The sequence below is a fragment of the Phaethon lepturus genome, unplaced genomic scaffold (assembly GCF_000687285.1).
Source record: "Phaethon lepturus isolate BGI_N335 unplaced genomic scaffold, ASM68728v1 scaffold951, whole genome shotgun sequence".
In the NCBI taxonomy this organism is placed as follows: Eukaryota; Metazoa; Chordata; class Aves; order Phaethontiformes; family Phaethontidae; genus Phaethon; species Phaethon lepturus.
This window is the reverse complement of record NW_010515380.1, coordinates 135029-146776: the sequence shown is the minus strand read 5'-3', so window position 1 is coordinate 146776 and position 11748 is coordinate 135029. Positions and strand designations below refer to the sequence as shown.

Genomic DNA, 11748 nt, shown 5'->3' with positions numbered 1-11748 from the left:
ATTCACTTCAGGTCCAACTGATACAAGTGATTTGCACTGAGTTATATACAAAATAATTAATTTATACATATACATATATATAGATATAATATAGATATATACATACTGTACATAATTTATTTACAATTAAAATATGCTTCTTAGAAGCCTTTTAAATACCAGGTTATGTAACACACAAGTAATGGCAATAGTCTCATTTGAAAGTAATAATGATAAAAGCTCTCTGAAGAAATGTTTACTTCAATAATTGAAATTAATACAGAAGGAATGTGGTGGGGGGAGGCAAAGTCTCCAGAATAAAAGAACTTTCCTATAAAATTCCTGTTTCAGCTTTGTACAGATCTGGGTCTGGTCAGATTTATGCAGCTTAAATAAAATCTTTTGCTTTCAGTATTCCTGTTCCCTGCCAGACCCTGATTTACGCTTACACGCTCCCAGGAACGCTTCCTCAGATTTTTGTTTCTGGTCCCTCGGCAATCAGAGGCTGAAATGAGTTTCTGATCCTGGCAACTTCTGCTGCACACAGATGTCCAAAGCCTTTGTTGTACCACTCTGGGGAATGTCCTCTGAAGAAATGGAAAGGGAATTATTGAGAAATTCAAATAAGAAACATGCCCCGCAGGAATGGGCTTGCCATGCTTCCTACTCCCCGCTGCCTACGGTGGTGGTGGGGACTTCAAATACTTGTCACTGTAAGCATACTCTGAAGTTCTCCCTTGCAGTAATCAAATAAGCAGATTTTATTTCTATGATCACATCATAACAGTGGTAGACACTGAGCAGAGAAATGAGCTTGGTGGATAGAAAAGACTGCAGGAAGACTCCAAAGCAGCAAAGCTACATTGACCATGTCCTCTGTTCCCAACACCTCCCCTCCCTGAGGTGGAGGTTTTTGGCCTGCTTTTTGCAGGTGGGATACTTACTTTAGGTCAATTCTGCAGATGTGGGTTAGCCTGGCTTTTCCTGAGCCACATGGCTCTATCAAGTACTGAGAGTCCATCACGACGGCTCGCACAGCTCCCATAAGAGGAGCCTCTTCATGCTCCACGGAGATGGCAACTAGCATGCACATCCCCTTTGGCAAATCTGTCCTCCATGTCCTGCAGCAACACATTCAAGATGGAATCACTTTAGTAATGAAACTTCCAGCCTCATGAGTAAGAACCAGAATTAAAGTTACAGTTTACTTGTCTGCCTATGCTTCTTGTTGCCTGCAATGCCACCGGACTGTCCTAGCAGTCCCTGGAGGAGTTTCATGTTCCCTAGCTGGGAGTCTGATGTGGAATGGCCACCCATCTATGTTGCTGCAGGCTCCAAGTGGAGAAGTTTTGCCTCTCCACATGAGCACTTTGTAACTGTTATGTATTACAGGGCACGATACAGCCTTTTGCAGACAGACAGAAGTTTTGGAAAGGAAATAAAGTGAGCATAAGCCATCCAGTGAAGGTTGAAACGTTGCATTGCATCCATGCAGACTTACAGAACAACAAATACAGTTTAGCACAGCAGAAATCCTCACTACTACCCACACTGACTTCTGAAACTCCCGGAACATGTTTCAAGGGCATCGGAATTAAAAACAAAATGTCCTTTCATTTTTTCCCTTTCTCAAGTTTCTAGCATCTCTTACACGCTGCAGAACTTTTCCACCAAGTTCAGGAGACCTAGACTTTTATATTTAACATTTTTTTTCTTGTTCTGGAAGCATTTTCTACTTATTCTGGTGTCTCACATCTTTCTCGTCTGCCTTGAATCTCACGGGATATGTCTATGCTTTTTCCTATGCTGTGGGAAGAAATGAGAAATTCCCACTGTGCCGTGTAATGTGCATCATGTTGCCATGGCCTGTCTGAGACAGGGATTATGCTACCTTGGGAAATATCGTGTTTTAGCAGGTAAGCTGCTTTCAAGGACTGTTGAAGTTTGGACTTCAGCAGATAATGTTAACATTCTGTATTTTTCTTACATGAAATTGAGCTATTGCTCAAGACAGTGCAGGAAGATACTGACTTCAGAAGGTTTTAAATGTGTCTGTGCATTAATAAAAATTATGAGCTATCTTGGTAGATGAAAAACATGGACAGTAGGAAATCACACCTCAGATCTGCTGTGAAATGCTGAACCATCTACTCTGAATGCCTGCACAGTGCTTAGCTGTGACCGTATCATTCTGGTAACTACGTGGCACGCACTTGGGCCGTTTGTGAAGTGGAAAGCTGTATATCCCCGAGACTGCAGAAGACTTACGATTCTTTTTCCCAGTTAATAATGGATTTAGACCAGTTCCTGTACTTCTCTAAATACCGTACAATAGTAAAAACGGGCATGGCACCTAACTCATAGAGATGCTGTGAGAGTCCGTGAACACTAAACATTGGAGGAATCTTTAATGAAAAGCAATGCCTGTGCAGGGCAGCTGTGTGCTGTGTCAGATCCCAGGCATATGAAACATCACCCCTATCCTCTTACCATTAGAGTCTTCTCAAGGGAGCCTAATCCCCTTGTTATGACTGTCGAATTGGGGCAGTGGTGGGGGGAACCCCGGAACAACTAAGTTTATCCTTTCACAGCCAAAAGTTTGACTGGGAAGAAGAAAATTGCTGACTGTTAAAATACATTTATTCATGTCCCCAGAGGTTAATTATAATTTCACTGTTCACTTCCCACCAATCATAAGGTATCAAATTGACTGCGATATCACTGGCTAACCTTGCTCTAGACTTAATGATATAAATCAAGAGAGACAAACAACAGAATCTGACAGATCTGCCTGATGGCTATTTTCAGCCCTTAAAAACCCACCAGTTTTATGATATGTATTTCAGTCCTTGGGGGTCATTCTGCCTGGGTTAGTGAAAAGAATGAGAACTCAATGGCAAGATTTTTCTTTAACTGATGTGACTGCACAGCAGGTCTTTAAAGAACATAAACCACCATGAAACCTAATAGTGAGCTAAGTGGCAAATAAGAGGACAGAATTACGGCCATCGACACCTCCCCGCTGCTCCCAGACAATCTTCTTGGTGCTACGTGGAGGGCCAAATTTATCACTGGTTTAAGCCAATAATATTATATAAGAAAATTAATTATAAAATAGTTATTATTTTATATATATATAATAATTATGATAAAACAACTAATTTAGCCCAGTATACTGTGGTAAGGCAAAGGAAATAGAGTAATGGGAGAACTGGTGTTTTAACATTATAAAGAACTTACAGAAAACTTTTTTTAATTCTTCTCCTAAGAGTTCCAATAATTCTTCCCTTATACCGACAATATCTGCATGTTATCCTTCTCCCAGAGAATACTGAGGTTCATAAAAAGGATGTACTTTTATAATTATATTTTATTTGGCTCATCTTTTCCCTTCAATCTTTATTCCCTCTAATAAAATTCTGACTCACTGACTATTTCCTTTGTCAAAACTGCTTAGTATTTCTCTGGCACATCATTTCAATCAAAGAAAGCAGAGACCAGGAACGAGAATGCACAAAATCATCCTGAAACAAATAACTATAGGACTGACCCTGTAAGTGAAATATGTCAGCAGTTCCACAATAGTTCTTAGGAAGCAAATGGCCAGGATTTCAAAGGCAGAAGGTGCATAAGAGGAATTTTTTTTCTGTTCTGTACAGGCAGATAGACAATGGCAGAACTGAGATTGAATTTGAAATATTGATACACAGCTATACATTTATTTGAGAGATGTCATCCCTTGGAAGACAGTCAGAATAAATATCTACTGCCTCTTTCTGTTCATTTCCACACTAGGATTTTTATGGATAAGCATTTCTTGGTCTATAAAGACTGCAACTGCAAATCTAAAATAACAACTTATATAGACACCGTATAACAACTTTAGCTTAAAAGCATCACTATCTTCTCTACTAAACATTTGGCTCTTAAACATCAAACATTCCCCAGAGAACAGCAAAAGCAGTGTAAAAAACAATTGGGTTTTATTTGCACTGTTTTGACAACAAACAAAGCTAAGAGAGAACAGCAGCTATTATCAGACATCTGTTCTAAGGAAGAAATTATATTTATGGCCTCAGGAGTATGTGCTGCACAAATTACATCAGAGAAAAGGTCAGCACGCTCTAGGTGCACAACTTTAATTCAGTTTGAGAAATCAACACTGCTGTCCAGAATTAGAGTTCTCAAAGCACAATTATACAAATGCAAAGGCTGAAATAAGACCAGACCTTCCTTGTATGCCCCACGGGAAGCAAAGATACTGGAGAACTGCCCTTAGCTTACCTTAGAACGACAAAGTCTCGGACGGGATGAGGAGCCATGCTGTTCAAAACATACTGGTAAACTTCTGTCTGCTTGTCCAGGCTCTCAACCACCTTCCACTGCAAGAAATCTTCATCCCAGAGGTGACGTTCTCTCAGCACTCTGTTCAGGACAACTGATGGGGGGGCTTCAACTTCCACCGAGGCTTTCCAAAGCCTTAGCGGGTTCCCGTCTCCAACCTAGAACATAAACCTCCATGACTTATATGCCTATGTTCAGCAGAGGATAGCTGAGGACAAAATCTTGAATAGGTATCTGACTTTAGCTTAAGAGAACACATATTTCCCTGATAATCATTACTATTATTGCTATTGTTGCTGCTCTACTCTATGTAGAAACACATGCATACTAGTGCTGGATGGAAAATTGAAGTGATACGTTACTTCTGCTCTCACGCCATTGTATATCTGGACCAGAGTCCATAGTGTCAGTGGAGTTCCTGTGTGGTTGCTGGTGTGATGCTTTTTCAGTGCCAAGCATCCTAAGTGTAATGAAGAATACGTGTGTGCAGACGTAAAAACAGAGGGAAGGAGAGACTGAAACCCTGGACTGAAATAAAGCTATCATCTTGGGCAATCTGAAGCAGTAGCCGGGACTGAGGGGCCATTAACACTCATGGTTAATTGGTGGAAGAGTAGAACATACGTTGTCTCAGTTATGTATCAGGACACAGATGTTTGCTCCTCAAAATAGCTGCAAGGGAGTTGTTGGGAAAATGCCTTTCAAAGAAGGAAAACACAAACTGCTTACTAAGTCTTCCTAGCTCACAGCTCCTGTTACTTTTTACACCTCCACAGCATGCAATAAGGTGAGTGGAAAGTGCTGGGCTACGCACAAGATGGATATCCTAAATTCCACACATACAGCTTTTCTGCATGGTTTCAGGGGTCATATTTCACGCAGCAAACAAGTTAACTGTAAGCACTGGATCTTGCAAGCCCTGCTTTTCTAACCCCTCCCTACCCTAGCATCCTCACATACCAATGCTAGTGCTACAGAAGCCTCCAGCACCTCCCACAGACCCATGACTGTGTCCCCAGAAACCCACCTTCCACCCCTCCCACCCTAAATTATTTTATGTTGTTATAATTCCGTCTCCCCAAAGCTCTCAGTTCCTCAGCCGTCCTGCAGAGCCCCAGGGACTCCCAGTCCCCCCGGTAGTCTCCCACACCCTTCACCCCAGACCTGCGCGTGCCCCTGCTCACTCCCTCTCCTCTCCCACCTCCCACCTGAGCCCTGTTACTCCCTCCCCGACCTCCTGCAGTCCCTCCCTGGAGAGGTCACTCACAGAAGCTGACTACAAACCAGAGTAATTGTGATTTCTTTGCCCCAAAAGAGGGGTTGTGCTTTCCCAGATAGGAGTGATTCTGCCTCTTGCCCCCTTCCTGCCCACATCCCACACTCCTCCCAGTGCCCTTCCCCTACCTAACTAGCGTCACCCACCCCAAATCCATCCTCTCCTCCCGCTAGCTGCTACTGGTTTGCAGACCTCTGTTTGCCATTGCATTTCCAGCAGCCCTGAACAGGTTGCGTTGTTGCGGTATCACTTGCTTTATCCATTTTGGAGACCCAAGTTTGCTTTGTCTGCCTTTTCCTGGAATCTCGTACTTCAGTCACTATTACGTTACATTTTTAACTGCTTTTAGTCAACTTTTAAAAAACAATCGTGTGCCTCACCAGACAGAAGGGTATGTATTTAGCCATGCAACAAGTCAGGGTGTCCCATAGCCAGGCTGTATTTTGCTTTGGTTTCTTTACTGCTGCTTCTACGTCTCCCCAAATCACCTTTTTGTAGGCGAGTTCTGTGTTCTCTATACTGGAGCAAGTGACCCATCCTTTGAATTTCTCTTTTGCTTCTTTCTGGAGATTCTGCATGAGACTTTCCAGGTACATTTGATAGTTCCCTCCTTCCTCATCCACTTGTTTCCCGAGCTCGTCCAGGGTGGGAGAATGTACTTCTGCGTCGACATAGGAGTTTCGGGACTGAGTGACCATCTCGTGTGGGACCTGTGCCACAGAAGGGAAGGAAAACACCCAGTGAAAACCTCCTGCTGAGAACTTTTCCTTAAGGCAATGTGTTTCTGGGCTGATGGACCATGCAGCATCCAGCTGCAATGAGCCTATGATCTGTAACATGGATACCTATTTCTGTCTTTGCTGCAGGAATGACTGCATTTCCGTATGTGATTTTAACTTTATTGCATGGCGCACAGAAATAAAGAGTATCAGCTCTTCTTTTTGAAATGAATAAGTTTTAATTGAGGCGTTAAAAGCATTATAATAAAATGAAATGTTAAATAAGCAGATTTTTATTTTAATTAGGCTAAAATTTCCTAATACAGTAATTTGGGTTGAAAATTGCCACAGAATAATTACCCTGCATTTTTAATAGTTGCATCTTTGAATGTTAGAAGGGAACAGTCATAAAGAAATGAGATAAATAAAATTTAGATGGAGCACATTTACAAATAAGGGAGACACCATCAATTTCTGAGCTAATATAAGACAGAAAATGTAAGCATAAACATAAATACTTCAAAGAATGCTGCATGAATAATGCTGTTTGAGTCTCTCAACTCACCTCAAAAAGTTTGTTGCATTCCATTATCATGTGAGCAAGTCCCTGAGTAGCTGCCAGATTTTCACTGAGGTCCTTCTGATCTGGCTTCCCTGTTGCATATTTTTTCTGTATTACCCTGTAATTGAATTCAGTGTCTCAGGTAAAAAGAACTGATTTTTTTTAATATGAAAGCAAAGAGCAGCAAGATGTTCAGAACACCAGAGAGAAAAGCCTATCTTTAATTTTTATTTATCACAAAGATTACTCAGACTGTTGGGCCTTTTTTAAAGGAAAAATCTTTACTGAAAATATTGTCGAGACAAAGGTAAAAGCAGGAAAGGTTATGCATGTCCTGCATTAGATGTTGTACATTTTGAAATGGATTTCTAACAGACACGATGTACAGTGGTTTATGTTGTTACTGCTTAAAGCACTTGCTCAGACACTGGTTATGCAGGCACATGACCAAGAAACTCAGTGTATTCTGAACCAAAAAAAAAAGTTGGGAAGGACGTCAAGTTGGGACTACTAATGTTTACCAGGGTCTATGCCCTGTTTAGTTTACACTCACCATACTACACACCATCTTAACGTCGGCCGAAATAAACTCGGTTTCCCAAGCGGCAGAATGTAGCCAGAAAATAGAGAGTGAAAAAACACTCACTGAAAAATCTACGTATTAAAATCTTTAAAACATGCTCAATCTTTTACTTGAACCAGAGCAAGATCAGGCCCCTTCCCTTCACAGGAGCCAACACTATGCAAAACCCACTAGTGCCCCATTGAAATTCCGCATGGAAAGCCAACACTGCATATTCACAACAGCCAGCCAGAAATGCCTGCTGAGCTTGTGAAAACATCTTCTACGCATGTTGAAGTGTGCTTCTGGCTCTGCAGCATGGGCTTTCCCCTCTCACTGAAGCCATGCCCTGGGTAATGTGTGCTGGAAGCAGATGCTTTGGAAAATGTTATCCCGTGTACCTTTAGAAATGCCAAAAGCTTCGTTTTGTATTAAGGATAGGACTGTTTATAGTGTTGGGAAGAATCCTACCTTGGTGAGCTTTCTTTCTTCACTATATTGAGATGGAAGAGGGAAGGGGCCAAACAAACAGCTATGTTCATAGGAGTCATCTGATTCTCCTCCACGGAGGTGACGTCGCTCAGGAAGCACAGCAGAGTCTGCAAAACCTCCCGGTTCTCGTCGGACATCAGCATGATGGCTGCCTGCACCGCCTGCAGCCGCTGCTCCTTGGGGACGTCTGAGGAAAAGCAAGTGATGTCCAGGGGTGTCAAATGTAAGATCAGACAAGGAGCCAGGAGCACGATAGAGGTAGCATTCACATGCTGGGAATGGCTTTCTGAAGAGGCAGATGACAGGGCATGAAGGGGCAGGGACGGGCTGCTTGTTGGAGGGCCATGGGATTTGCTCCTCCATCAAGCACAGCTCGCCTAGCCAGTGTATGACTTTTCTCTGCTTGTTTGAAAGGCTCTTGCCCAAGAAAGAGACTGAACTTCATTTAAAGTTTATGAAGGGAGAGCAGTACTCAGTACTCATATCTTTAAATGGTATTTTTCAGGTTTCTTTTGCCCCCTGGGAAGACCGTTCAAAAGTCTTAGGGAAGCTTTGGGAAAATACTTACATTTGTGTCCTAAACCATAAAAAGAGTTTAATGAAAGAGGTAATGGATACGCTTAAATAGCATCTCAGACAGATTCATTTCTAAAACTACCATAAGTTTTCTCAGTTTGGACTTGCAGCCCTCCTTTGGGTATTACATACGCTCTATATAATCGAATGGAAGAAGAACAAAAGTAGGTTTACAGTACAGGGAACTGCCAGCTTTTAAGCTCTGCCTGCTAGCCTTGTACAAGCACTTTATTCTAAAAGCTTTCAGACATGAATGACAAACTGAACACAGCCCAATGCTTCCAATTTTCTAGAAACAGCAAGGCCAGGTCTTTCTGAGAAGTCAGAGGAGCTTTTGCTAAATCTATGCAATGTGTCTTTTCTCCCCACATGGCCTCCTGGTACTTCTTCACCTGTACTGTTGCACCGGTGGGTCTGATGCATAGAGAAGACGACTGCCCAGCCCTTCAAGCCATAGGTAAACATTAGGCAACTGAGAGTTTTAGGGAAATGGAGAAAGTTTCATCGATGCTATGCCATATAGACTACTACACTGATCATCTCATCCTAAATCCTCTGTGTTACAGCAAATCAAGCCATGCTGGATATATGCAAAAGGTCCTGGATATAAGAAAAATATATTTTTAGTGAGTCCCAGAAAATCAGAAATCCCTTGCCAATACAGTAAGAGAGGAAAAATTCTTCCTAGCTTCACATTAGTAATTTGTTAAACAGAATGAAGGGGAAGAAAAACTCACAGCTACAGATGCATTTAATTGCAGACATTATGAAATACAATTGGTATCCCAGTAATTTGCAACATTTTTCTTTCTGTGAAAGAAGTTTTGTCAGTATTGTCTAAAACAGAAAAATATATTTATTGTTGGTGACATGGAAAAAACCCCACTGCTACTTGTTCTTAATCCAGACGTTGGTCTCCAGTGTTTACAGAGCCCATCTTTTCTTGTTCCCACCTTGGTTTAAACAGACCCATCCTAAAGTGTCTCTGAAATCCTTTAAAGTATTGGTGCAGTTCAAGAAAATAATTCCTAGAACCTCCCCCCCCCCAATCAGTGTAAAGAGTTCTTCAGAATTCCCACTGCAGTACTACGTAGAGTTACAGAGTCAGCCTGTGCCCCTTTTTACATATTTTTGTCGGCTGGTAGCAACGTTTCACCATCCAGCCTTGTGGCTGTTGTGAATCCTAACGCCAGGCTCCCGACTCAGACGTGGGGAGTCCTTCTGGCTACAGATCTAATAATGCCAAAGACATCGAGATCCGCCGTGTCTCGCTTCCTTTGACAAGGGGTCGTTTACTCGCAGTCTCTCCTGCGCCGAGATAGGACAAATTTTCATCAAGCAATAGTTTAAAGGTGATTTTTTTCTAAGGTCATGTAGAACATGTCCTTCTAGTGGATAATCTAAGGACATGTTCTACACGTCCTTCTAGTGGATAATCTTCTCCTCGGCCACTTCACTGTGGAAACAATTGTGATTGCCACTTTATTAGCACCAAGAATTTCTGTTGCTTTTCTGAACAAGCTCATTGATGTGTGCATAGGCAGACAAGACCTGCAACTTGTGAGCAGGAAAGAAGAGGGGGAAATGATGATCCAGGGCTAGGCACCAACTGTTTCAGTTCACTTGTGTCCCAAGACATCATGCATGACCAAATCCACTAAATTTATTTGTGATGCTGTCTCTCACATGCAGGATCACAGCATTTCTCTACCAGCTACAGACACTATGATGTTAAATGTATTAGTGACTGTGCACCACAGACAGATTTTTACAGTAAAGGAGGCAACGGAAGTAGCTTAGATTCTTTAGCACTGGGATTAAAAATGTTTAAAAATGGCTTTCTATTGTTTTGGCAGCTGAAATGTCTGCAAGTGAAAAGACTAGACACACTTCTCTTTAGTGCTTCCAATTATTTGTCTTAGGCTGGCTGGGAATGCTTTCCTGTATCTGCCGGAGCACCGGCTGACTGGCCTTCATAATGGACATTGTCAGGAAAATACACTAATTCCTCTGGCTTTTCAGTGTTTTCTTCATTGTTTATTTTTCCCTCAGTCTGGAGAAGAGATACACAGTCAATTCCTGATTTACAGGGATTTTCACCATTCTGATGCATTTGAGTCTCAGATTTTGCTGAAGACTGCTTATGCTGAAATGAAAAGAAGAAATCCTCATTTTTTTTTCTTTCTCTATGAGATCTTTACATAAAAGCTGAGGATCTAAATGAAGGCAGTTTGTTTTTTGCATGTACTATATTGTATTATTGACTATAATAAAAAAGCAAATAATCAAAAGTCACAGCAAGAAAGGGGACTGCACAGGCACACATTCTCATGGTCAAGTACCACTTCTCCATGCCCAGAAGACTCACTTGTATTGAGATGTCTGCGTTAAATAGACCCACAGTTTAAAGAAACCTGACAAAAAAAGTGAGTTTTTGTGCTTTTTATGTCCATGGCAGCCTGTCCTTCTGGCTTCTTTCTGATTGTGAGGCTGATATTTTCAAAGCTTCCCAAGATTTGAATGCTGTCTTTCCATTAAAATTGCTAGTATTTTGGCATTGAAACTTTTAGGGTGTTCCAAAAATCTCAGTCTCCAAAATCTCTTAGAAAGATTTTGAGGGCAGAGAGGTTCTTTAATACATCTCAAAGGTGAGCAGAAAAAATCCCACCCAGTGTTAATATACCAAAATTATTTGCAATATATTATAACATAACATATAATATTTTCTAATTGTTTATAATAATAAAAATATTTCAACTTACATTGGTAGATGTGTAGAAAAGTCTCTCCTAGCTTACTTGTGAGGAGAGGTTCCGGCAAGTCCCTGAAAAATTGCTTTACCATGTCTGCCACATCATATGCTGACTGGTCTTCATAGCTGACGTTTTCTGGGGAGCTCTCATTCATCTGACGTAGGGCCTGGATTCGGGATTTCACTCCAGATTTTCGAAACAGACCCACCTAAAAGCGTGAATGAGGTGAAAAGAAGATGTTACTTAAAGAATATATATCTATATTAAAAAAAAAAATCTATTACAAGGGACTTGAACCATGACCAAAGCTTGGGTTGCATATTTTACTCTAGGCAAGAACAAGGTAAACATGCAAATGTGATGGTCATGGCTTGCCCACAAGTCTTGTAGGCAAGTGCATGCTCTCACAGCAGGACTGTAAGAGTTAATAATGCTGCTGCTCTGTGTTCTATCCTAGAAGGAGAGTTCAGAGTGCATGTGGTTTC

General features: G+C 41.5%; 1 protein-coding gene across 2 annotated transcripts in view; it reads right to left on the bottom strand.

Annotated features, from left to right (window-relative positions):
* Positions 1-448: 448 nt before the first annotated feature.
* STARD13 (StAR-related lipid transfer (START) domain containing 13) overlaps positions 449-11748 on the bottom strand; it is a 121641-nt gene continuing 110341 nt past the window's right edge. For both annotated transcript variants that reach the window (XM_010295739.1, XM_010295740.1), the window contains exons 8-14: positions 11273-11471; positions 7914-8121; positions 6884-6998; positions 6088-6309; positions 4264-4481; positions 924-1100; positions 449-566 (exon numbers count right to left, since the gene is read on the bottom strand). In XM_010295739.1, the coding sequence (XP_010294041.1) occupies positions 449-566; positions 924-1100; positions 4264-4481; positions 6088-6309; positions 6884-6998; positions 7914-8121; positions 11273-11471 (1257 nt within the window). The remainder of the gene's footprint in view (positions 567-923; positions 1101-4263; positions 4482-6087; positions 6310-6883; positions 6999-7913; positions 8122-11272; positions 11472-11748) is intronic.